We start from the raw sequence: 26,902 nt of genomic DNA on the forward strand, positions 1-26,902 counted from the left end.
GTAGAAGGACCTTGACTTCTCTGTATTCGTTTGCTAGGGCTGCGGTAACAGAAGTCCCCCAAACTGGGTGGCTCAGAGCAACAAAGTTACTGTCTCACAGTTCTGCAGGCTGGAAGCCCAAGATCCAGGTGTCACCAGAATTGGTTCCTCCTGAGGCTCTGAGACAGAGTCTGTTCCGCCCCTTCCCCAGCTTTTGGTAATTTGCTGGCAATCCTGGCGTTCCTTGGCTTGTAGAAATCACCCGGATTCTGGGATCTCCACCTTTATCTTCGTACTGTTTGTGTGGGTATGTATGCCGTCACATCCACATTGTCCCTTTTTATAAGGACACTGGTCGTATTGGAGCAGAATCCACCCTCCTGACCTCATTTCCGCTTGTTCATCTCTGTGAAGACCCTGTCTCCATGTAAGTCGGTTTCTGGGGTACTGGGGGTTAAGACTCCTACATATCTTTTTGGGGAGACATAATTCAACCTCTAACACCCCAATACTCAATCGATTGCCCTTCTAAGTCTCAGTTACAATCTATTCTGATTATTTTTTTAAACTCACTTGCTAATCTTACTAGAACAATGGGTTTTACTATAACGTGGGATATGTTTTTGTGACATAGCAAAGTGCATAGACAATTTCTGATTTTTCATTTCTACATTACAATTTTTTGTGTTAACATAAACTGCGACTACCATATAGGTGTTAAAATTAGGTTGAATACTACTCAAAATAATTATTTATACATGCTTGTTGTTTGTGTATATGTTTAAGTTTATCCACCTGTGAGATTGTATCCTATGAGAACACACTAGTAATTACTGGATTTATATAGCATCTGCTCTTCAAAGAAACACAAATACTGTAACCTACCAGTGCCTCAGTTTCCCGCACACTCACAATCGGGTTAATGACACCCAACTGTCTTCCCCAAGATCACAGGGCTGCTGTGAGGACTCGTCCCTAGGAGTAGGTCTTATGCACACCCGAGCCCTGCCGGCGCCCTCCCCTGGAAAACAACCTGTTTGATTAAATCACTTTCATATTTTTCTTTCAGAGCTAGAAGGACCTTGACTTCTCTGTATTCGTTTGCTAGGGATGCGGTAACAGACCACGCCCACAACACACCTGCACAGCCCCGCCCTCACCTGCACAGCCCCGCCCTCATCTGCACAGCCCCATGACCACGCCCACATCACTCCTACACAGCCCCGCCCTCACCTGCACAGCCCCTGACCACGCCCACGCCCACATCACTCCTGCACAGCCCCGCCCCTCCATGCTAGGCACCGCCCCTCACCTGAGCACACCCAGCAACAACCCTGCTCCCCTCCAATCATCGGTCCACATCCAGGCCCAAGCTGCGCCCCCACTTGGCACTACGCCCCGCCCCTTTACTAGCCCCGCCCCTTCCGGCACGCCGCCCCGCCCCCGCCCTCGAGGCCCGCCCCAGCGCAGAGGAGCCCCGCCCATTTCCTCTCCAGCCTATCGGAGAGTTCGTCGCCATGGCGCTGACCAATGGGAGTCGCCGCCGGCGCGCCCCGCCCCGCGCCGTAAGTGAGGTTAAATGCTGCGCCAGCCCAGCCGCGCGCCGGTCGCACACCATGTGGCGCTGCGGCGGCCTGAGGACGCTTGGCCCACTGCGGAGGCTGAGCCGTGGGTGAGGCGGGCGCGGCGGGGCTTGGGGCCCGGGCGGGGTGGGGTTGGGGGTGCGGCGCCGGGGTCCCGCCTGTCCCCGCGCCGGGGGTCCTTCCCGGTGCCCCCGAGTGCCGCCCCGGCCCGGGCGGGAGAAGCGGGATGTGCCTGGGAAGGGGCGTCTGCCCTCTGACCCCGGGTTGGTTCCGGTTTCTTTCTGTCGCCAGGCTGAGCCCTTGGCGGACCCGCGGGCTCCGCACGCCGCGCCCTGCGCTCAGTAAAGCCGTGGCCTGCGGGAAGGGAGCTTTTTTTGATGACTCCATTTATGGGGAAAAGACGAGGGAAAATGTCTAGTTGTCATGCTCGTGCCCCAAACCTTACTTGATGTTCGGTGCAGGTCACAGCTGTGATCGCAGGCCAGGAAACGCGGTGGTGTCTGTCAGTGTTGGGGTGTCAGCTGTTGGGGGGCGCCTTGTGGAGCGTTTGAATTTGGCCGCAAAAACGTCAATCACATGTGCAGGAGGTTACCAGAAAGTATATTTGGGGGAGCCTGGTATTGCCTCTCATCGTTTTCATAACATTGTATTCTTGATGATAAATAACTTCTTTAAATCCTCTATGCCATAATTCTAGGATTTGCTCAATCAGTAAGGAAATATTGGTCGATTACAGCAAATCTCCATAATGTTGCCAGTGCCTGAGTTGGTGTTTTTTTTTCCTGTATTCATCATCTTTAAAAGAAATACGAGGACTCTCTGAAAGTATCCAGCCATGTCATATGAAAAACAGAGACATTTATTATACTAACAGTAGCTGGATACTTTGTAGACAGCCCTGTTATTTCTGTGAGATACAGTGTTAATGTAGAAAACCCCATGAAATACATAATACAGTTTGAGATGATAATTATTAAAATATAAGTAGCGTCACCATTACCAGGCTTTAAGATTGCCTGTAACTGACCGTGACTCTGTCCACCCCTTTAGTCACACACCTGACTTAAATTATCGCTCACCTGACAGAAATTATTTCCTTGCTCTTTCCTTATATTTTTATCACCTGTATGTACTCTTACACTACCTGTTTAGACTGATACTGTATCTATGCTTTGTGTTGTTTTTGTTCGTTCAACATTATGTGATCTGCATCTTTGTTACATAAGGTTGTAGTCTTTTCATTTTGTTGCTAACTTTATGTTATTGAATGAATAGTCCACGTCTATCTGTTCTCTGCTGCTGGACCTCTGGGTTGGTTGAGTCTGGGACTGTTAGGATTAGTGCCGACATTCTTGTTCATGTTGTGCTGGTGCACAAGGCCTGGAGGATCTGCGCATGAAGGGGAATAAATTTCTAATCTTAAACTTTGGAAGAGCATTCGTCATTAATTAACAAAGTTGTTTGGGTTGGTATTCCCGGTAGCAGTGTATGCGAGTTCCTAGTAATATTAAGCTATTTATTTATTTATTTTTGGAGACAGAGTCTCACTCTGTTGCCTGGGCTAGAGTGCCGTGGCATCAGCCTAGCTCACAGCAGCCTCAAACTCCTGGGCTCAAGCAATCCTCCTGCCTCAGCCTCCCAAGTAGCTAGGACTACAGGCATGCGCCACCATGCCTGGCTAATATTTCCTATATGTTTTTAGTTGTCCAGCTAATTTCTTTCTAGTTTTTTATAGTAGAGACGGGGTCTCACTCTTGCTCAGGCTGTTCTCGAACTCCTGAGCTGAAACAATCCGCCCACCTCGGCCTCCCAAAGTGCTGGGATTACAGGTGTGAGCCACTGCGCCCGGCGTAGGCTTTTTAATTTTTACCAATTTGGTAGATATGTAGTGGGATTTTGTTGTAGTTTGAGTTTCTTGCTATACCGTGAAAGTCTGTGAGGATTCTGTGATGGAAATGCCGTGTTGACATGAGAGCTGTTTTTTATACGAGGGAGATTTGTATCATAATTATTTGTGAACATGTACAAATAAGAGGTTTTCAACATTTAGTTAATGATATTATGAAGCTTTCACTGAGTTGAGATACAAGATTGTTAAAATGGGAAGAATTTTACTAGAAGTGACTTTTCTGGAATGTGCAAGATTTGGAGGATGCAAGATTCAGTTTTTCTTTAGTTATTGTAATAATCTTTATTACGTTTTCATTATGTTGCTAAGTTACATTAGGCAAGCAGTTTTCCTGTGGATCATCTAACTTCGATGACTTTTCTTCGATACAGCAGTGCACACCACAGAGTACGGAGGTGGAGCAGTAGCCCGGCTTGTGAGAGGGCTCTGCAGTACAGAGTCGGGGAGAAGATCCACGGCTTCACCGTAAACCAGGTACAGGTCCGCTCGGCATGCTCTTTCCAAATCCACGTATGCGCAGATGTGGCTTCTGTTAGCACATGAGGTCCTTTGGTGCTGAGACTGGGGTTTTCAGCCTGTGTCCCCAGGCCCTGGCACAGCTCCTGTTTCATGGTAGCTGCTCAGCTGAGCAGACTTTACAGATGAAACAATCCCCAGTCCCTTCTCTGCACCCCCTGAGGCCTGACATCTTAGTAACACTCCTGGCAGGGGCTTTGTCATCAAACACACTCGTGTTTCTGCAGCCAAACCTGACGGTTCCTCTGAGTGTGGGGCATGAAGACTCAGTGCCCTACCTCTGTTCAGTCAGGTTTTGCCATCGAATAGTTTGCTCTAAACTTATACAGAATCTTTGTTTTCTGAGCTATTTGGGTTTCAGAATTATAGAGATCATGGACCTGTATTTACTTAGGTTTATGTTAAAATGGGTTCATTTGTTTCTTGTTTTATTGCATCAACCTTCCATATTGCACTAGAATAACCAAAAACTATGTACTTCAGGTATTTGGCTGGCTGTTGGCTTTGTGCTGTGCGTGATGCTGTAACACACAGATACACAGTGTACGATCCGGAAGGACTCAACACGTTGCTATAGCACAAGGCTCTGAGTGATGGATGTCACAGAAATGCCAAGGCAGGGTGGGGGGAGCTTGTGGAGGCCGTGGCATTGAGAGAGAAGGCAGTCTGTCCTTCGGCAGGGCCAGGACGGTGCCACGGGGGCTTTCAGGCGAGGTCCAGGCATGGTGAGTCTTGAAGGCAGAGTTGGAGCATTTGTAGAGTCCCCCGAAGGCCATGCAAATTAGTCTGGGTTTATAATACAAGTTACTGTTAATAGGGCCTTTTTCAGAGTGGTGGATTCTTTTCCTTTATTTTTAAAATTGTATGGAAACTTATTTTGTGTGATAAGCCATGATTCTTGTTTGAGAACTAGTTACTATGAAAGCTGTTATTAGGCAGACATCTCACTGTATCTACTGATTTTAAATACCTTGATCATCTATTACAAAGCACAGTCACCTTGGAAACAAATACTGTGGCAGCTGTGAATTGTGCAGGCATCAGCAGACCACTTTGTGCATGTCATTGATGTGACAAGGCCACTAGATGGGGCTCACAAGACCCGAGGTCTCAGCGCTGCAAGAACTAGTTGTGTAAGCGTAGACGGGTGACTTTCATGGCACCTGCAAGAAAGGGTGACGAATGACGTGGCTATCACAGTGACAGGGTGTGTAACTGAGGGGAACTGACCAGCTGATCTGGGCAAAGACAGAACAATTTCCTGAACACCAAGGACTGTGAACTCTTACCTGGAGGCTCACCTAGGGGAAGGGACAGCCCCCCACCCTGGGAGGGAGGATTCATTCATTTTTATTGGGACACTTTTACCCTCCTGGCCCTCGCACTGTTCTAGAGGCCCTGGCTCTGACCTTCCCACTGGGGACACGTGGCTGATGACAGCCCCAGCGACCACTGATTGCTCATCCTAAGCAAGAAGGAGCAAGGTTATTCCCGGGAGCATCCTTCCCCTGCCCCAGGCCAGCCCGCTCCAGCACACACCTTCCTGCAGGGCTGTTCTGAGCAGCACAGGAGATGTGTGTGTGAGGGCCAGAGGCACGCAGCAGGTGTTCCAGATGAGCCGTGCTGTGCAGGTGCCGCGAGGTGGCATGGGAAAGGCGCAGGCACCAGGGAGGATCTGCTCCTGGGCGGTCTGTGCACTTACTCCATCACCCCGAGCCTCAGTTGTCATCTGGGGGGGGTGAGAACACCTTCCTCACAGGGTTATGTGGGACGTGTTTAGAAAGAGCTGGCAAACAGTAAGTGCTTGAAAAATGTACATTCTCATCAGCGCTTCTTAGGTTGTGGTTTCCTCGTTTGCGGGATAAGGGATTTGGACCAGATGGTTCTTTCCCTTGCAGCTCCGAACTGCTGGCTTGCTGGTGGCGCTAAGGCCAAAAAGCCAATTCTCTCAGTGTATTTCGGATAGTGATTTTGAGCGCTGTACTGAGTTTAGCTGCTCACCCTGTTCTTAACTCAGGTGACGTCCATTCCGGAACTGTTCCTGACCGCAGTGAAGCTGAGCCATGACAACACGGGAGCGAGGTACCTGCACCTGGCCAGAGAAGACACGAACAACCTGTTCAGGTGTGTGGGTGCGCTGCAGGGCCGTGGTCTAGAATGTTTGTGTCGGAGCATCTACTGTCCATGAGGCAGTTTAAAATCACGCCTCATTAATGTTATGTTTTTATTGACAGAGCATCCTCAAAATGTCAGGAAAAGACTCCATGAGTTTGTATCTTCATCTAAATATAACACATTGTCATTTTACAGTCTGAATCAGTGATTTCATACATTTCAGTTAGAGAACATTTTGTTGAAAGATCGTGGAAACGATTATGTCTAATCATCCCAGGGAGTCCGTGTGGAGGCACCGTGTTGGCCAGTGCTGAGGTTAACCTTCCCCTTCTGTTTGTCCGTGTTTCTTCGCCGTAGCGTGCAGTTCCGCACGACCCCCATGGACAGCACGGGCGTCCCGCACATTCTGGAGCACACGGTCCTCTGTGGCTCCCAGAAGTATCCGTGCAGAGACCCTTTCTTCAAAATGTTGAACAGGTCGCTGTCCACCTTTATGAACGCCTTCACAGGTGAGACGCCCTGGGCCGCAGTCACCGCTGGGTTTCCAGACACGCTCGCTGGAGTTCAGTTAGTTTCTGAGAAAGAAGAGGGTATTTGGCAATGAATAAATGTGCTAGAATAGCTTTTACCAATCTCTAGTCTGATTGAAAGGTATTAGAAGTTTGATCCTTTTAGGAAAAGCACATCGTAGTCAGATTACAAAAAAATGAAGCTTTGGGAAAAAGGTATTTGAGGTTTTGTTCTAAAAAGGGTCAAAACAATTTTGGGAACATTGCCATAGCGCTGGGCCTCACGAGTGTGGACATTGGTGGGTCTGGGGGCATGCCTGGTGTGTGGCTGGCGGTGTGAGCACAGCCCGCTGTGCGGGAGGGAAAGGGCAGAAGCAGGTCAGACTGGCGCTCTCGGGAACGAGCTGGTCTTTCTCGGCATGTGAGAGCCTCAGGAGGCACTTGGGCGGGCCGTACAGGTGTTCGCGGAAGAATTAGCCCAGGTGCCTCTTAGGTGCTGACCCTGAGTTGGGTCTGGGACAGTTGGGACTCGGGTGACAGGCTGGGAGAGAGCCAGGCGGGACCCAGAGCACGGATCGCTGCATCTCTCTGTGGCCAGCTGGCACTCAGACTGTTACGGGGAGATGAGGCTTGAAAGTAAGTTAATTTCTGTAAGAATCTGTTGTATTTTAACATTTCTCTTTTCGTTTGTTCCCAGCCAGTGACTACACTCTGTATCCGTTTTCCACACAAAATCCCAGGGATTTTCAGAACCTGCTCTCGGTGTACTTGGACGCGGCCTTTTTCCCACGCCTGCGGGAACTGGATTTCTGGTGCGTGGTGGTTAACTCCTGATTCAGACTTAGTGCTGGAACTGCTGTCACCCGATAATGATTGTCGTCCTTTAGGCAGGAAGGATGGCGACTCGAACATGAGAATCCGGATGACCCCCAGAGCCCCCTGATCTTCAAAGGAGTTGTCTTTAATGAGATGAAGGGAGCATTTGTAAGTTTCCTTCCTTTTTCATATTGTGTTGAACTTACCTGTGTAAAATATTGAAATGTAGGTGCATCTGGAAGACAGTTGACATTCTGTTATTTCGTTAAACATTCCCGTCTTAGGTAGTAACTTCTTGAGTTAGCTGGGGTCAGCCTGTGAGTCGAGGCCACAGGGACAGCGGGGCCAGGCTGCCGTTGGTCCCTGGACCTCTGACCAGCAGTTCCCAGACAGTGCCTGGGACGGCCGGTGTGGGTGTGTGATCTGCAGCAGCTCTGCGAGATGACAAGGACTTTCGTCCGCCCGAGACATGGTCATTTTCGCTCACTCTGGCCCACGTGTGCAGTGGGCTTTCCCGAGGCCACGGCGGGAGTGTGAGGCACAGCACACTGGACACGGAAGCAGGCGGGGACCCGCCTCCCCTAGGAGCTAGACGCTGAGGGGCTTGCAGAAAATGCAAAACAGCACCACTCAGGAATTTTTTGTGTTTTGTTATGAAAAGTATTTTTCAAAAAATATTTATGGTAATGTGTCATGATAGGTTGAGTTAACAAAATCTGTTTTAAAATTGTCTCAGCTTTACTTTAGAATATAGAAAAATTGTATAACTATGTACACACACAGATACATACATACATGCAGATACCTGCAGAATCAAAGAACCCCACACGATCAGAAGCTGTTTGGGGACCGCATCAATTTTTGGGAGTACAGAGGGGTCTTGAGACCATTTCTCTTTCTTTGAGGACTGCTGTCCTGGGCCAGTGTCCTCATGTCCCCTCGTGACTTTGAAGACCTGGTGTGCCCAGCGTCCCTGCTGTGCGTGGGGTGACCCGTACACACAGTGCTGCTCCCTCGCTCCTCCCTGTTCTTATCCTTTCATACTTAATTTGGGTGTCATTTCTTGCAAGACACTCTCCTGAAACTCAGTGAGGTGACAGCTTCTCCCCAAGTCCCCTGCAGCTGGTGGATAGGAGGAGGCCTCGCGCTCCGTCCTGCTTCTCCAGGCCGCGCCCTGGCCTCAGCTGCACAGCTGCTGCCCACCCAGTGCACGTGAGAGAGCCAGTCCCTGGGCCCCACACATGGGTTGTGGGTACATTGAAGGCCACGTTAAACCACAGCACCTGCACGGATGGCCTTGTTGCCGTGACAGGAGTTTAATTTGCAGGGTGTTGTATGCTCCAGCATGTGACTAATTTGATGTATTGTAACAGCGTGTGTGTATTATTTTACATGTATATATTTGATTTGTTATTTTCTTTTTCTTTTTTTTTTCTTTTTTTTTTTTCTTTACTTATTTTCTTTTAATTTCAAGACAGACAACGAGAGGATATTCTCGCAGCACCTTCAGAACAGACTGCTCCCTGACCACACGTACGCGGTGGTCTCGGGCGGCGACCCACTGTGCATCCCGGAGCTCACCTGGGAGCAGCTGAAGCAGTTTCACGCCACTCACTATCACCCGAGCAATGCTAGGTAATGCTTTGTTTTAAGTTTAGTGGTGGATTTTTATGAGTTGATTTGTTTGCACTTTTACACTAAATGACATGGCTTTTTTCACATTTCCCAAAGAAACGTTTGCTTAAGAAATATGTGAGTCTAGGTAAGGTCTGTTGCCTAAGTTTGCCTGTCTGATTTACTGAACGTTCGCATAGACATCTGCAGTGGCAGCTTGGTGGATTCAGTGCGGTGGCTGCTGTCACAGCAGGGAGAGTCCCGGCCCCTCCTCCTCACCTCCAGGTCCCGGCTCTGTCACAAGCAGAATGGGACCGTGTGAGCCGCACCCACCTTGTGGGACTGACTGATTCAGGACGTGCAAAGCGCTGAGCCCTGCCTTGGTGCACAGACGTGCTCTGTGAACAGCGCATGCAGTTTTCCAACCCTACATACTTACTTTTTGACAAATTTGTTTTCTATATTACTAATAATAAAACACTAATAATTACATTTACAAAGAAATGCAATATCAAGTCATATTTGCATGATTATTTTGGGTACAAAAATTTTTAACTATGAAAACTTTCAAGCATGCAAAAAAGTAGAGAGACTAGAATAATAAACCCCCTGACACTTACACACAATCTTTTTCTTTGCTGAGGATTTTTGAAATAAATTGCAGATGTCATCATAATCATTTACCCTAAGTACTTGACCTTGTTGCCCTAAAACACGAAATATTTTCTTACATAAGATAATACCATATTCACATTCAACAGAATAAAACATACTTTTTTAAAACCACCTATTTCTTATTCCATATTTAAATTTTCCAGTTGTCCTCAAAATGTTTGACCCAAATGAGGCCCACATGTCGTGTCTTGTCAGCCACTGGGCACCCACTCTGCCCCACTCTGGTGTGTGATCAAATAGACTTTATTCATTTTATGCTCAAATTGTCCCAGCTGTGGCCTGTGGGGGTTCCTTTCTGCCAGTTTTTGGCCTTCAGGAACTTCTCTGGTTTCTGCACCCCATCACGTCCCCGACACCTGCACACCCAGGCTCTCCCTGCCGCAGAGGTACCAGGCAGCAACTTCCGTGACTAAGCAGAGAAAGGCATTGAGAGACCAGTGTCTGGACGTTGGGGATGCTAATTGCTACTGGATTGTCTGAACCCAGAGCATAAAATGTGTGTCTGAACCCTTGAGTGTAAAATTTCTAAAAGATCTTTAAGATACTAGTTCCCCAAATCTTAACCATACAACACAGTAAGAGAAAGATCAACCCTGTCATTGTAACTTTTCCTCTGGTTGAATAAATATGTTAGCTTAAAATGTGGGTAACCTAAAATGTGTAGCCTAAAATTGAATTTTATGAAAAACCTTGTCATTTGGATTGTTATAGTACTGTAGCTAGGGTCATAAAGAGTTTTAACAAATAACTTGTTTGGTGTTTGTAATGCTGTTATAGTGGATTCAAAATAAAAGATCCATTTTTGCTGGATTTGCATTTAATTAATTCCTTCTGTACAGTTTGTGTTTTGTTTGACCACCTATCCTGTTAAAAGGGCAAAAGCTTTTATTTGGTGTTTTTAGTGAAACTAAGTGAAAACAAAATGCATTCCTGTGCAAAGTTCCCTTCAACGTGGAAAGTGGCTTGTAGCTGCTGCACATCACACTCCTTATCTGGGGGTACATTCCCAGACACCCGGTGCATGCTCGAGACCACAGACAGTACTGAATCCTGCATATGCCGTGTTTCCTATACGTGCGTACCTCCCACAGATTGTAATTTATAAACCAGGCACAGTAAGAGATTAGCAGCGATAATAAAAAAAAATAGAACAGTTATGACAATATACTATAATAAAATTTATGTGAATGTAGTTTCTCTCTCTCAAAACTGTAATATTTTTGGACCTCAGTAACCAGGGGGAACCGAAACTTTGGAAAGTGAAACCTCAGATAAGGGGGGATTCCTGTGTGTTGTGTTCCCTCCATTTCATGCAAACAGCCATCACTATTGACTTCTAGTCTTTTAAACTAGACTACACTAATACATTCCCTCTATTTTAGGTTCTTCACTTACGGTAGTTTTCCGTTAGAACAGCATCTGAAACAAATTCACGAAGAAGCTCTGAGCAAGTTTCAGAAAATTGAACCAAGCACCGAGGTGCCCGCTCAGAAGCCGTGGGATGAGCCCGTGAGTGCCCTGTCGTGTTTTTGTCATGCCTGTTAATGTGCTCGGATGTGCGCTGGTGACAGGGTTTTGAAATGTTGTGAGCTGTGCAGAGTACGGAAGAGCTTTTCAGCTTAAAGATTGGTTACTTGTTTTAAAAGGAAGTTAGCTTAATGAAAAGCAGGTCTTGGACCAGTTTGTAAAAGCAGATGACCTGCGGTAGTTTAAACCCACCCAGACTCTGTGCCTACTTAAGGCATCATGTCCTTTGCAGAGGGAGTTCCAGATAACCTGTGGCCCGGATTCCTTTGCTACGGATCCCTCCAAACAGACGACGGTCAGCGTTAGCTTCCTCTTACCAGAGTAAGTGTGTGGTTAAACTCATGTGGGCCGAAACCCAGTGGGAAGGTACCCAGATTAGAAGGTTAGGAGGAGAATTCTGCAATCGAGTATAAATTAACGTACAGTTAGGATTCAGGAGTCAAGCAGGTTTTGAGAATAGAGAACAAAATGCCAGGGTTTTTAATGGCATCTGAAATGGCTCTGGGGGAAAATCATGTACAGTAGCCATCTGGAAAGGAAACAGTTTACTTCGCTGTTCCATTTTAAAGCTTCCTTCCTACAGAGACGAGAATGACTGCTCTAGAACAGCCATCGTTAACTGTTTTGAGGTCATGGGTCCCTTTGAGTGTCAGAATAATACTGTGTATGAGCACTTGCCTCGGACAGACGTACCACGTGCGAAACTGTGGTTCTAGGGATTCACGAGTCCAGGTCAGAATGTGCCCTGAAGGACGTTCAGGAAGGGAAGGCGGCCGCTCTGCGCCCGCCAGCATGGTCTGCGGCTTGGTGGCGTCACCCGCCTCCCGGTTTCTTGTCTCCTTTATGGGGTTGATGTTGCTACCACTGTGAAAGCACGTGGCACGCTGTCACGCGGCAAGCATTGGATATGCAGTTAAATTTATTTCGGGACCCAGAAAAACTCCAGTATTTAAAAAAAATTCTGTTTTGCCCATAGGATTATTAAATGTTGAAAGGCAAGACCTTTTAGCAGAACTCAGCTTGTTTGGAAATCAAAGTGTTAATTTAATAGTGATTTTAAATGACTTTAAAAACATTTATAAGGGCCAGCCATTTTCCCTGTTGTTCCTCCCCTCCCCCCTCCGTCCCGACGAAGCATCACGGACACGTTTGAGGCCTTCACGTTAAGTCTCCTGTCGTCACTCTTGATTGCTGGGCCCAACTCCCCCTTCTACAAAGCCTTGATCGAATCTGGGCTTGGCACAGACTTCTCTCCCGATGTTGGGTGAGTTCTATTACTAGACGAGATCGGTGGTTCTCAGTTGGGGACGATTTTGCTTCCTGCGTCCCGACACTCGGCGACGATGTCTGGGGCGTTTGGGGTGTTGTCGCTGCAGGGTGCAGGCCCAGGTGCTGCTGAAGGTCCCACAGCGCACAGGATGGCCCTGTCCCCAGCAGGGAGCTCTGGACACTGTCACGATTCCAGCGCCAGCTGTCTGGGGGCCCTGAAAGGACATTTGGCCAAAAAAAACCAAATAACCAGAAAGAAAGACAGTTTTTCCAAGTTCTTAGAATGCCATACTGTTGCTTGTTTTAAAAGTTAGGTCATTAAGTATTCTTGGAAATCTTAAGATTTTGTAAAACTCAGCAGTTCTCTATTTTTAGATTTATTTTGCTGCGACTCAGGTGTTTAAATTGTATTGATTTTTAGAAATATTAAGGGGACACAGTGCACACGTGACCAGTTGTGTCTGAGAGCACTGCTTACTGGGCTGTGAGTGGAGGGTCTGGAGTTTAAGGTTGTCTGTCCTGATCTTTAAACCCAGCGCGTTACAAGTGGTGATGAGCATCGCGGGTTCTAGCGCGTCGCCTCTGTTTCTGTATTCCAGATACAACGGCTACACCAGAGAGGCCTACTTCAGTGTGGGCCTGCAGGGCATTGCGGAGCAAGACATCGGGACAGTCCGGACCCTCATAGACAGCACGGTGGACGAAGTCGTTGAGTAAGTCCCGCCTGCCCTGCTCCTCAGGCACGCTTGTCGCAGGGCACGGAGCCTGCAGCTAAAACGCATCTTAGTTCATATTTAGTTGGTTAATTATCTTTGCTGCCTTCTTTTTCTAAAACGTTTATTTCTTTTGAGTGTCTTAGTTCTTAATTGTGTTCTGCAGGAAAGGATTTGAAGAGGATCGAATTGAAGCTTTACTTCATAAACTGGAAATACAAATGAAGCACCAGTCCCCCAGCTTTGGACTCACCCTGACATCAGTATGTGATTCCTCAGCCGCTGGGGCTCTGCTTTGGTTTTGGCTTTTTCACCTGTAGTTAGTGGTTCTTGACAGCAATGAAAATATAGGGGGATGTTGATGGTGCTTTTCATGTGAACCTTGAAAGTTAAATTGTTTTGGATCACACATAACTTTACTTTTTGGTTATTTTTATAATATATGTTTTGTTTTTTTACTATTAATAGCTTAATTGGCTTTTGGAAATCTTATTATTTTATGTGAAACAGCTTTACACAGTATATTTTAAGTGGGGTAGGGATTTGTGGTAACTGGAAATTTGTTGGTAATAATATTTTCTAAAACTAATTAAAACCTGTGCTTTTTCATTTTGTTAGAACAGAAAGGGCTTTAATGAGTTTGGGTTTTTTCCTCCAACCAATGAATGACTTAATTTTTGTTATGAACAATCATCCGTGGTGTTTTTATAGAAGCTAGGATCTTAATAAAATACAGGGTGTTTCCTGGGGTAATGAAATACAGTGCGTGTGGTGCGGTAGTGTGAACGCAAAACCTCTCGTCCCAGTACATAGCCTCCTGCTGGAATCACGACGGAGACCCCGTGGAGCTCCTGCAGTTGGGAGATCTCCTGGTTAAATTCAGGCAGCGCCTGAAGGACAATCCCAGGTTTTTGCAAGAAAAAGTAAAACAGTATTTTAAGGTAAGAAACTTGGAGAGTTTCTGTAATTTTGGAGTTGAATTTTATAATGATGAAAAAATGTTAGGAGTGTAATCTATGTACATAAGTCAATTTCTGTTAATAGATGGGGGACATAATTTCTTATTTTCTGATTAACAATTTTAAATGCTTATGTTGACTTAAATCCTGTTTTTTAGATTCTAATGCAAGTTGGTAGTTGGTTTTTGTGTGATATGTGTGCATTTTTATATATATGTGTGTGAACAAAACATCTTCATATACTTTTCTACTAATATTTTGTTAATAGAAGAATAGTGTAAGCTGTGAGAACAGTCACCTACATGTAAGGAATACTCTGGTTATTTTTACGATTGAATTCTTTCAGCGTCATTCATTGGTTTTCCTAGATTTTTAGGCATTTGTGTGTGGTTATATGTTCCTTCCTCGATACTCATTAATACGGTAGAACTTTTTAAAAGGCGTTACTGGTGGTAGGTGAGATTGTCGTCTGCTTTGGACATTTGACCTACATTTTCTCTAAGTTGTAAGTTATTTTACATAAAATTTCTGTTGTATTCCAATTCTCTCACCTCTCTTTGTAGTATTACAAGTGAGGGTATGTGTGTGTTTTTGATTATTGAAATAAAGGAAGCACATTAAATCACCTATCATTTCTATATAAAATCAATATCTGTTTAGTCCTAATAATTTACAAAGTATCGAATGGAAAATTTAGTTCCAGCCCTTCAGAAATTAATAGTATAATGAACATTAGATAAAAGTTAAGTTAGAAGTCTGTGTTATCTTCAACTTAGACTAAAATCAAAAATTCATAGTATTTAAAAGTGCAAACCTTCTTACACTCCAGGTATAATGAAAATGTTGGCTATTGATACATTTATGGTTGAGACATAGTGCTCATTAATGATAATTCTAATATATAAAATCATATACCTAATGACGTAGCAGGTATGGTTGTAAGGATTTTATTTGGCTTGTATATTAATACTTTCATCTGCAAAACAATTCTTGAGGTGAGCTCTGTTACCAACATTGTTTTTAAAGTGGGTAAATGGAATGACAGGACTGAGACACACCAGCGGAGGCTGGGTCAGCACGTTCAGTTTTAGGAAAACCTTATTTTGACTTGGTGTTTTTGCTACTGTGTTTGCAGAATAACCAGCACAAGCTGACTTTGTCGATGAAACCAGATGACAAGTATCACGAGAAACAAGCACAGATGGAAGCAGAAAAGCTACGGCAAATGGTCGGTTCTCTCTCCCCAGAAGACAAGCAGCTGATCTACGAGAAAGGTCAGGTGTTTAGTTTTGTGCTTAGTAACTTCTAACCACCGTTTTTGGACGTGCCAGTGCCCGCGTGCATAGTGTGAGGCACGTGGGACTCGTACGTTGCTAATGGAAAAGCAAAATGGTGCAGCCACTTAGGAAATCGGTGTTGTAACTTCTTTATGGTGCGAAACACGTACATACACAACACGCTCACATACACCCTCACCACCAAAACCAGGTCGGGCTGGACCACGTGAGGCATCATCAGGCTCCTCGGGAGGTGGAGAGGACTCCAGGTGGAGAATGATTCCGTCTGACCATGCTGTGCTTGAGGTTGCATGTCCTAGTAAACCTTGGACCCTGAGTTCCTGTGTAGACACACGGCTGTTGACAGGCTGCAGTCTTTAATCTGTATACACAAGATAATCCCGTGCACAAGCAGCAGAAGTGTGTGCCTCAGTTCTCACGTATTTGGGGCCCGCCCTGGGAGGTGCACTTTGTTTTAAGGAAACGGCGTATTCTGCAATCCAAACCAGCGGGTTCCTGGGTGGTGCTCGCGTCGCAAAGTGTGTTTTGCTGCACAGATTCCCTGCAGGGTCCCTTACGGCAGGACGGTGCTAGTGCAGGTAGTGGCGGTTTCAGGTCAGTAAGGCTCAAAGCGTGGACGTCAGTGTTAGGAATCGCTGTGAATTAAAGGCCAGCCACTAGGCGAACATCAGTGAAATGGTGAATGGGAACTTGTTTAATTTATGAAAAACTTTAATCCTCAAGTTTTTGACTTCTCTATAACACATTAAGTACTTCAGGGTAGAGCCCCTGCCATCGGGGACCTTGTGACTTGGTGAAAGAAAGAAGAAGAAACGCTAGGTGTTCTTTATTCTGACTGAATGTGTTCAAAGAGGAAGAGAGCGGGTGTGGGGTGTGCTGGAGGAGGGGCCTGGACTGCGGGGGCAGGCTGGTGGGGCAGGTTGGGGGGCAGGTTGGTCGGGCAGGTTGGTAAGCGGGAAGCCTCAGGACCCGGTAAGGGGAGCCTCGACTGTCCGGTAGGTGGAGCTGGTGCCGCAGGGAACAGAGGTGTTTGTGGGGTGACCCCATGCCCAGGCCCGTGGGGCCACAGCGGAGGGCAGGCCCCCTACTCTGAGGGCCACAGTGCCTGTGAGGAGGGAGGTGCCACCTGACAGGCTCTTGGTGCCCAGACTCCTCCGTCTAAGTGGGTCTTGCGCACTCAGAAGAGTGGATATGGAAGATCAGGGAAGTTTCTAGTCTTCCTTTTAAGGTCAGCTCACAGACACCAGGAAAACGCTTTGCCGTGATCGTGAGTTAAAATAGTGACTCAGCACAGTGTCCCCTCGGAATCGAGTGTGACGCCGTGTGTTTGTGTGCTTGCCCGAGGGTTTTAAACTGTGAAGTCATTTCACACGTGCGCCATCCAGGTCTGTCCTTAGAATCCTGCCCGGCCGCGTGGTTCTGCCCCTGCAGACTGGTCAGTGCCTGGTCCCTTGCGAGGGGCTGTCCCCTTTCATTGGTAGAACAGACATGCGGCTTTTAGCATTGCTGTAAGTAGTGAGATTTACGTGACTACATAAGAGTGTAGCTAAAATACGTGAAAATGCAAAATAAGGGTCAAAGTCATTAAATTTCAGCCCAGCAAGAAATGGTTTGAAAACTCTTAAACAAGCTTCATCTGTCTAGCATAAAACTTCGCGGGTGGAGGGCGACTGCACGGCCGCAGTGCTCAGCGAAACCGCTCTGCTGGGATGACTGAGGTCGAGCGTTAGCCACGGGCTGCCTGTGTGTGTCTGTGAGCGCGTCCAGACCCCGCCGCTGGGCACGCGGACGCCGCAGAAACCGCGGTGCTGAGGTGCCCCGTGTGTCACGGGGTGGCCAGCCGTGAACGCGGGTGACAGCACACAGAGAAGGTGGTGAAACCCTTCGGTTGTGGCCCGACTGTCCCTGTCCTGGCTCTCTAGGTCTGGAGTTGCGCGCTGAGCAAAGCAAGCCTCAGGACGCCTCCTGCCTGCCGGCCTTGAAAGTTTCGGACATCGAGCCCAGCACGCCCGTCACGGAGCTGCACGTCGTCCTGGCAGGTCACTGTCCTCTTCCCAGGCACTCGGTTCCTCAGTGGCATTAGATACCAGTGTGCACGGGAGAAGCAGAGTCACGTTTTAGACGCTTCGTGTAGAACACCTGAGCGTCCCCGTTCGTTCACAGTCCTGCTCCCCTCGGGTCTCGAACGTTTCCTGACATTCAGTGACGGTGGCCCGCGTCCGTGTCCCTGTCCCACATGGATCGATAGGTCCTTGTCAGTCGCAGCTGTGGGATTAGACGAGGGTTTGGGCCGTGCGTGGCTGTGTGAGTGCAGCCTTGCCGACATGGCCTCCTGGGAGCCCCGTGTCCGCTCCGCAGCCCCAGGCAGCGAGGCCCCAGGCAGGGAGGCAGACGGAAATGCCTGCAGGTGTGGCGGTTGGGGGTGGGGGGCGGGAAGAGCCGGCCCCCCGCCCTGTTAGGGAGCTGGAGGAGCAGCCTTCATCTTCCTTTCCGTTCTTCAGACAGCGAGCCTTACTTTAGCATGAAGACTGTTTCAGGTTTTTATCATAATGAAGGTACAATAGGGAAGTTTATGTAATCTATAGCAAGTGAATAACAGTTTTTTGCTAATACAAGTTTTAAACCTCCATCTTCGAAAACCACTAGCATTATTTCTTAGATATTACAGCGGCTGACGTTGTACTAGTAATGGTAAGAGCCGTCAACTCGCTCTTGCTTTTCCAGCCGGAGACACCCCCGTGCAGTGCTGCGTGCAGCCCACCAACGGCGTGGTCTACTTCCGGGCCTTCTCCAGCCTGAACACGCTTCCCGAGGAGCTGAGGCCCTACGTGCCGCTCTTCTGCAGTGTCCTCACCAAGTACGACAGACACACACGTGCTTGTATGGTTCACGCACCTCTGTGTATTCACTGATATACATTCTGTCTCTGTATCGTTTTAAGGCACTAATAGCAATTACCTTTTAGTGAATCATTTTTCCAAACTTACAGTGCATGAGTAAAAGTGTACGATATATTGGTTTAGAATCTTTAATGAAGATTATGTTTTCCTACTATATTACATTAAAATACTTATGGACCTAGAGTATAGGTAATACAGGTAATCTGTCTCGGTGATACTAACCTGGTGAGACTTGGGAGAAGATGGCTGTTGATCAGAAAGGGAGTTACCTGGGAGGTTAGGCCGGGCTGTCTTGAACACCCGCCCTGCCCCCCTCTGGGCCAGCTGTGCTGTGTGGTCCCCACCGTGCCCCGGGCACAGGTGTCTGCAGGTAGATTTGGGGACACACACGGGTGCATACACAGCCGCATGTCCCTGTCCCTCTGCCCTGTGTCCGTGCTGAGGGTGACAGGACGAGCCGAGGACAGGGCTGTGGGCTGCCCTTCCTGTTCCAGGAGCACAGTGGGCACGAGACCACGCAGAGCTGGGGGCCCTGTCTACCCCCTGAGCCCGCCAGCCTCCCTCGTGGGGACGGGGCGTCTGCTCCCTGCAGAAAGCTGCGCCGTGCTGAGCGGCTCGTGCCCCTCTTAGAAACGAGAAAGGCTTAGTGTTCGGATTTCCCCCCAAACCACCAGATATTTGAGCAGATGAAGTTCGTGTCGGAGTGTTGTGCGAGAGTGGGGTGAGGGACCCTCACAGGACACCTGATGCTCAGGACCGGACACCTGCGTTTTAGAATTTTATTTTTAGCGCAGACCCTGGCTGCCCAGGTGCAGGTGGCCTGGATGCTGTCAGTGGGTCCCCGAGCGAGAGCCTGGTCCCAGCTGGGGGAGAAGGCCCTCGAGGGAACACTGTGGAGGGCTAACGCCAGTGTCGCCACGCTTTGTAACTGCAAACTCTGGAAAGACAGACTTTAAAGCTGTGGTTATTTAATTTAAACAACTTGTAATTCAAGACGCGTGATGTTCAACCTGATGTGGCCGAGACGGCCCTGGTAACGGGGGGCCTCTCTGCGTGGCAGGATGGGCTGCGGCACCCTGGGCTACAGAGAGCAGGCCCAGCAGCTGGAGCTGACGACGGGGGGCATGGCCGCGTCCCCCCACGTGCTCCCCGACGACTCCCACCTGGACACGTACGAGCAGGTAGCCTTTTTTTCTAGAACACACCTGTGCTGAAAAGTTTGTTTCTCCAGTGTCTTTTTTTAAAATTATGCTGCAATCTCTTCTTTTGTGGTTTTTTTTCCTTCCATGATTTAGGGTGTGCTCTTTTCATCTCTCTGCCTGGATCGAAACCTGCCAGACATGATGCATCTATGGACTGAAATATTTAACAAGTAACTTTATTTGCAAATGACGTTAATTCCTGGGGGGTTATGGAGATTTTAGTCTGAAGTGTTCTAAAGTAGATTGTACTTGTGTTGTTGATTCCCCAGCCTGGTCTTGTGAAATTTGTGAGGTGGTTGACATGGTCAGAAAACTCACAATAAAGTTTCCGTGATATGTGAGTAGAGGGGGCACGCCGGGTGTGCAGGAGCCCATTCTGTTCGCTGTCCACAGCCCGCGCTTTGAGGAAGAGGAGCACTTCAGGGTGCTGGTCAAGATGGCTGCTCAGGAGCTCGCAAACGGGGTCCCAGACTCCGGGCACCTCTACGCGTCCATCAGAGCGGGCAGGACCCTCACGCCGGCGGGGGACTTGCAGGAGACCTTCGGCGGCATGGACCAGGTGGGACGTGGTGAGGTACCTGTGCCGTTCCGCCTTAGCCAGACCCTGCAGAGTCGCTGATGTTCTCTGGGAATAAGTTTAAGTTATTTATATCTCAAAAAAGCTAACTTTCTAATCGACCACATTCCATGGGGAAATCTTATACTTTCCTCTTTGTGCCCCCCAGCCCCAGCCCCTGTCCGCCAAGCCGGGCACTGAGGCCCTGCTCGAGCAGGGCTCTGAGGCTGAGGCTGTTTGGTCTCCAGCGGGGAGGTCCATCGTGGTCCCTGTCCCTGGGTTCTCTGGTCCAGGTGAGGCTGATGAAGGGGGTTGCGGAGATGGCAGACGTCACGCCCGTCCTGAGAAAGCTCCCGCGTATCAAGGAGCACCTGCTGCACGGTGACAACATGAGGTGGGTTCCCGGTGTCTGTCTGAACAAAGATCTCACAGCTCATTCCATTTCATTGAGTGTAGTCTGAGACATTTTCGCTGGAAGTTGCAGTTACATACACTTATCTTCAAGACAGAAAGAGTGCTTGGTAAGGTGTCGGTTGTAGAACTGATTCTGGACTTCAGATGTTCTTACAAGCTAAGAAATCATTTTCTATGGAGAAAAACAATATTTTAAGTTCCATGAAAGCAGTCCGAGGTGGGGAAGAAAGCAAGCTAATTTTATCTTGGAACTGCAAATAGACATACTTAGGGCAAATATTTAAAGTTATTTTGCTTCCAAAAGCAAACGACCCATGGAGGAGGCGTCGGTGGGGGCCTGATTTTGAGACCGTGATAACTTCTGGGCACTTCATAAGATAATTCTCTGTTAGCAACCAGTTCACATTTTCAAAGTGTTGACTTCTCTTCCAAACAGTAATTCTGAAAGTTTCTGGTCTCTGATACTGCAAGTGTGAAGCCTTGTTCGCAGGTCCTGATGTTCTCCTCACTCCCGTCGCCCCCAGCGGAGCGAGGGCTGGGCGGTGCCGTGGGTGCGTCCCGGGGCTGCTGTTGGCCGGGCGCCCTGGCCTGTGGTGGGCGCCGTGATGACTCGGCAGCTTGCAGAGAGGGAAGACAGCCGTGTTCTGTCCACATTTGGCTCCTGTGGTTTCTTTTTAACGTTTTTGTGTGTTATTTCATACAAAAACCATGTAGGATTTAATTTTTTGTGTTGTTTATACAAAATGTGATGAATTAGTAAAATAGGTTTTGTAACAGTAATAATTTCCTACGTGTGTAATTCTGAAACAGATGCTCGGTGAACGCTGCCCCGCAGCAGATGGCGCGGACGCAGCGGGAGGTGGAGAATTTCCTCAACAGCCTGGGGCGTGGCCCGGAGGGGCGGGAGCCCGCGCGCCCCCACGTGGTCGAGGTAACGCTGAGGCTCGGCAGGCGGTGCCAGGGCCAGGCCTCATTTTGCACCTGTATTAACCGGTCCGAGGTCCCGGGCGATGCCGTGAGCAGGTGTCAGTACCCCACGGTGGGACAGTGAGCTTTGGGAGGATGAGTAGCCGGCCCACTGTGGGCCCAGTGGGGAAGTGGATTTGAACCCCGCGGTTTGGCCTTGGTCCCGTGTTCACTGACTCTTGCTCACGGCTCGTGGCGGGCAGACTCCCGGCAGGGACACGGTGCTGTGAGAATGGACACAAACATGGTCTGAGCCCGTCTGTCTCTGCCGGTTGTGAGGCTTTGGAGGACACAGGGTTGTCGAATCCTTCTCGCTGTGACTCTTAGTTCATGGATTTTTCTCTAGATTAATTATGTCCATGATCACTAATCTAGTGAACTTGATTAGTTAACAAAGTGAGTTTTAACCTAATTCGCAGTGTCACCAGGGAACCCGTACCTCTCAGGAGAGAAGGTGGCAATTTGTGGGTTTGCAGAGGGTTGTTTCTGACATGCACATGTCCTTTGTCCCATTGTGGCTCAGTCTCCCTGGCGGCCTGGGAGCAGTGCCCACCCATGGGGGCCGCCTGGAGCCCGGACCCTCTGACCAGGCCCGGGCCCTGCACATGGCCTCTTGTCCGGAAGCAGTTTTATAACTAGAAATTGCAGAAGGAAAAAACCTTAAAATAAAATTTTCTCTGTGATGTACAAAGACTTCTTTTCCATAACTATCTGAAAATCTATTAAAATTTCTTTTATAAAGCATTTAACAAATTAAAACACTTGTTATTAGAACATGTAAACAAATCTGCCCTTACGCTTTTTACTAGTTCTGTGGAGTATACAAAACATGTGTCTTCTTACCTATTTCATGTGAGTTTTGGATTTTTCTCATTTCTCTCGGAAACGTTTTATTTTCAGAAACCTGCACACAATGGCTCTAACAGAAACGCACACGTCTGTGGCTCCCAGATCGTCAGAAAGCTGATCACGGTAAGTCGTGTGACCCCTCACAGCCGTGTCTGGCTGCGCATGTCCCTCGGAGCCATTCCTGGGGCTGGCGTGTCCTCAGAGCTGTGAGCTCCTTATGTCTCGTCTCGGCCACCCTGAGCCTCTAGACAGCGCCGAGTGAGCGCCCTGTTCGTGGGTGAGTCTTGCTCGGGCTCAGGAAGACGTTTGCTGCTCCAGGTGGTCTCTGCGGTTCAGCTTCATGTGAACGTGGCTTGTGATCCGTCTTTCGCCTCAGCTTTGTATGGTGCAGTTTGCTTTGGTTCATCGTAGCTCGTGGCAAGTTACCATGCTCCTGGAGATCAGCTACGATATAAATGACATAGAGTGAAATATTTTTGATGGAATAACAAATTTCAAAGGCAGCATGTCCAGATTAGAATATTTCGTGTGAATTTTAAAGTGAGCAAAGCCCCGCAGGCCATCCTGGCAGTGCAGCCCCCTGACCCACACCCCTGTCTCCAGGACCCCACCTTCACGCCCTGCCAGATGAAGACTCACTTCCTGCTGCCCTTCCCGGTGAACTACGTGGGCGAATGCATCAGGACCGTCCCCTACACGGATCCGGATCACGCCAGGTGGGCTCTCGCAGCTCTGCGCCTCAGTGACAAGGTTTGTCGGGCGTGTTAGACAGTGACGAGGCGTGTTCATCACTGCCTTGAGGGCTGGACTCCGTGTCACTGCAGGGTCTGCTGTCCCTGCACCGTACCCAGCCCGCGAGAGCTCACAGGCAGAGCGTCAGAGTTGGGATCCTGAGTGGTCTTTGCACAACCAAGTCTTCAGGGAGGGAGCGAGTGCCCAACTTTCTAGCTACTCGTTTCCGTAGGTGACTCGTATCCCTCAGTCCTATAACAGAGCAGAAAAGCAGATGTGGCCCTAAACACAGACTCCCTTCAGATGCGCAGTCCACTCACCTCACCTGCGGGTGAAAATGGTATAAATTAGCGCTGGGACATTCTGACAACTGGGGCAGGGCCGAGCCTGTGCATTCAAGTTCGGACCCTCAGCAGCCCCCCAGAACCGCGGCCGAGGCCCAGACGCCGCAGGGGGAGCTGCTGGGTGTGGAGAGCCCACCGGGGCCTGCAGGGGAGGGCGGGCAGGAGGCTGGGCTGTGGCAGGGTCCTGGGGGGCGGGATTGAGACGGGTGGGGCTCTCAGCGTGGGGTGGGGCTGGGATCTGGAGCCTGTCCCAGAGCCCCTCGGAGGGGTAGGCCCCCGTCTCCCTGCCCGCGTTGGGGGCTTGCAGGGGGAGGCCCTGGCTGGAGTGGCAGCAGCCACGCTGAGCAGGGGGCAGGGCACTCCCAGAACAGCTGGGACCTGCGGGAGTTTGCAGCGGGCAGTGGGCGCCCCCTGACCTGTGCCCGCCCCCTGACCTGTGCCCGTTCCTGGGGAAACTGGCTGGGCCAGGAGGAAAGACCACAGACACACACCCTTGGGGGTCCGCCACTTGGGGGGGTGGTGTTTCCCAGAAATCCCCTCCTGTGCCCACTGGCTCAGGCAGCCACGCCCGTGAGGGACTAAACCAGGGAGGAAGAGACGGCCCCAGGGCTGTGGCCCCGGCCCAGCAGAGCGGGGACAGGAGCGGCCAGTCCCCGGAGAGGAGGACGTGGGCCCCAGCGTGGATGGACGGGGGAGGCGGGGAAGAGCTGAGCTTTCTAGAACCATCCCTTCCCGAGAGGATCGGCTGTCGCCATTCCCAGTGGGCGTCAGCAGAACAGGCTTTGTTGGAGCCTGTGTTTTCCTGAGGGCACCTATGGAAACCTGCCCAAGAGGCGGACTTGAGCTTGTTTGCCCGCATTCTGATGTGAGACATTTACATAAGTGATTGTTTGTGCATTTGCCGTTGAGTAAAAATCAGTAACTTCACTTCATCAGACGTAAGACCTGCCGCACGTGTCCGTGACAGGCTGAGCAGAGCAGAGCGCCCTGTCTGGAGGCCGAGGCTGCTCTCCAGCCTGGACTGAAAACTAGTCTCACGTGTCAGTTGTTTCTGTTCATTAAAAAAAGACAAAACACTTCGGTGGGACCATGATGCACACGGTGTCACTTTACAACTCGATCTGCCGCGTGTTTGCTCCGTCACCAGTCAAGTTGTGTTGAATATGATGCTTTCCTGTCACGTGATGCTTCTGAGTTGTTTGTAACCTGCATTGTTAACCGTTAATTTCAGTCTTAGGATCCTTGCGCGGCTGATGACGGCCAAGTTCCTGCACACGGAGATTCGGGAGAAAGGCGGCGCCTACGGCGGGGGGGCCAAGCTCAGCCGCAGCGGGGTTTTCACGCTCTACTCCTACAGGTGAGCCGCCCTCCTCTCGAGACCAGGGCCGCTGTCCTCCCCCGGCACGGTGCTTTGCCGCGAGGTCAGGGACGGCCGCGTGCACGGGCGGCGTTCGCCTCGGCGAGCCCTGGTGTGAGGGGGACGCGGGAGCCCCTTCCCGGCAGAGCTGCCCTCGCTTTCAGTTGCCCCCAGTCAGCCTCTGTCTGCAAACACTGAATGGGAAGTTCCAGACACAGACAGTTCGTAAGTTTAAATCGCACACCGTTCCGAGTGGTGGGATCTCTTGCCGTCCCGTTCCATCCCGCCCGGGCCGGGAATCCTCTGTGAGGGTCTCCACGCTGCCCCCGTGGCCGCTAAGCAGCCGTCTTGGTTATGAGACGGCAGTCGGGTGCCGCAGTGCTGTGCTCAAGTCGCGCTTGTCTTACTGACTGACGGTCCCCAAGGGCGAGAGGAGCGATGCGGCACTGTCAAATGTTAAAACAGCCGTTAACAAACCGAAAATGTTGAACCGTTAAGTCGACAGGCGATTGTCGTTACTTTTTCCAACAGTAAATGCCTCAGCGTGTCACTCTGGTTTCCGTTCCAGGGATCCGAATTCCGTGGAAACGCTCCGGGCCTTCGGGAAGGCTGTGGACTGGGCTCAATCGGGGAAGTTCACGCAGCAGGACATCGACGAGGCCAAGCTGTCTGTCTTCGCCAGTGTGGACGCTCCCGTTGCGCCCTCAGACAAAGGTACTGAGTAAACAAGAACCTCGGCGCGGCTCTCACCAGGCAGCGTCTCACACGCGTGTGTCCTGAGTCACTCGTGCCTGTGGGCCACAGGGTGGCGCCGTCGTCCCAGCTTCCTCCGCCTCCCTGTCCTTTGATTTTCATACTGGACACCCTACACATCGATCTCGGAAACTTCTCCTTCAGGCAAGAACATCTTAATGTTTAAGGGTCAGATCATGTCATTTCAGAGCTTCAGTGACTGAGGCCCAGGGAGGCCGGACACCCGGCCACAGCGGCGAGACTCGGTCCTTGGGTCTCAGCCACATCACTCTGCTCTCGTGTCCGCAGCCTCGCCGGTTCTTGCCGACTCTGCTCCAGACCCCCGGGCGGGGGCTGTGGCCCGCAGTCGGGGGCCGCTGTCCCAGGTCCTTGAGCTGAAACATGCACCGGAAGTGACCGTGGCACATCCCCAGGGGCAGCCGCTGCACCTGCGCTCTGTCTTCCAGGCATGGACCACTTCCTGCACGGCCTCTCGGACGAGATGAAGCAGGCGCACAGGGAGCAGCTCTTCGCCGTCAGCCACGACAGCCTGGTCGCCGTGAGCCACACGTGAGTCGCGGCCCGTGTGCCCGCGCGGGGGACTCTGGGTTGTCCTTGCAGAAGGGAGTCCCGACCTCCCCCATCTCCCACGCAGGCACCTCGGCAGCGCGGGGAGCACGCACGGGTGGGCCATCCTGGGACCGGAGAACGCAGAGATAGCCGAGGACCCGTCCTGGGTCACACGCTAGCGCCCCCGGCGATCCCCACCGCGCCCGGGAGCTCAGCCGAGCCTGCAGCGCCCGGCTCTTGAACATCAAGTCTCTGGGCTACGTTTAATTTGAAAGGTCAGCAATGTCACTGCTTTTTCCAAAAATCTTAATGTCATCCTTAAAATTTTGCCAAAGGTTTTATTAACTGGCAAGTCAGATGAAACCTCTTCTGTCTTAAAGGAGGAAATACAGTGACCATGGAGAAGCTGAAGTAATCATGTGTTAAATGTGCAAAGATGCACAGATTAGAATTTTAAAACTTTCCAGTGATATAAATGCTTATTTTGTCTTTATCACAAAATATTTATTTTAAAAATTTAAAAATAAAGGGCAACTGTGACCTGTTCTTTAGTCATTATGTTAAGTGACATTTTGCTGATGTGTAGTGTGTGTCAGAGCCTTCTCCCCACCGGAGGATTAGCACAGCCGGGGGCTCCAGCGTCCGTCTGCACTGACCCAGGAGCTGCCCCCACCCCAGCGCCCTACGGCAAAGCCTCCCTGACAGGTGTGCGGCGCCGGGAGGTTGGGATTGGTGAGCGCCGACTCTGTCAGCCCGTCCCTTGCTGTGTTGTCCTCGGGTTCCCAAGCAGGACTTACC

General features: G+C 49.8%; 1 protein-coding gene across 3 annotated transcripts; it reads left to right on the top strand.

Moving 5' to 3' along the window:
- Positions 1–1,559: 1,559 nt before the first annotated feature.
- PITRM1 (pitrilysin metallopeptidase 1) lies at positions 1,560–26,659 on the top strand. 3 transcript variants are annotated; one of them, XM_045530756.1, is made up of 27 exons: positions 1,560–1,651; positions 3,843–3,951; positions 6,005–6,111; positions 6,460–6,611; positions 7,309–7,423; positions 7,499–7,595; positions 8,902–9,062; positions 11,099–11,225; positions 11,476–11,564; positions 12,379–12,507; positions 13,112–13,225; positions 13,392–13,488; positions 14,032–14,166; positions 15,320–15,458; positions 17,405–17,521; positions 18,207–18,339; positions 19,443–19,563; positions 19,678–19,754; positions 19,978–20,143; positions 20,434–20,534; positions 21,365–21,485; positions 22,421–22,492; positions 22,973–23,085; positions 24,677–24,802; positions 25,371–25,516; positions 26,002–26,104; positions 26,190–26,659. In XM_045530756.1, the coding sequence occupies exons 1-27, from the start codon at positions 1,596–1,598 to the stop codon at positions 26,281–26,283; spliced, it is 3,117 nt and encodes a 1,038-aa protein (XP_045386712.1). In that variant the 5' UTR covers positions 1,560–1,595; the 3' UTR covers positions 26,284–26,659. The 3 variants fall into 3 exon arrangements, with proteins under 3 accessions (XP_045386712.1, XP_045386714.1, XP_045386713.1); XM_045530758.1 differs by having other exon boundaries at positions 3,843–3,945; XM_045530757.1 differs by having other exon boundaries at positions 3,846–3,951.
- The last annotated feature ends 243 nt before the right edge of the window (positions 26,660–26,902 follow it).

The sequence above is a fragment of the Lemur catta genome, chromosome 18 (assembly GCF_020740605.2).
Source record: "Lemur catta isolate mLemCat1 chromosome 18, mLemCat1.pri, whole genome shotgun sequence".
In the NCBI taxonomy this organism is placed as follows: Eukaryota; Metazoa; Chordata; class Mammalia; order Primates; family Lemuridae; genus Lemur; species Lemur catta.

What these genes read in the sequence shown, in the direction of transcription:
- PITRM1 (XM_045530756.1), top strand. Translation starts at nt 1,596, where the DNA reads ATGTGGCGCTGCGGCGGCCTGAGGACGCTTGGCCCACTGCGGAGGCTG. An exon ending in CTTTATGAACGCCTTCACAG is followed by an intron (nt 6,612 to 7,308) that starts GTGAGACGCCCT and finishes GTTTGTTCCCAG; the next exon opens with CCAGTGACTACACTCTGTAT. An exon ending in TTCTGCAGTGTCCTCACCAA is followed by an intron (nt 18,340 to 19,442) that starts GTACGACAGACA and finishes TCTGCGTGGCAG; the next exon opens with GATGGGCTGCGGCACCCTGG.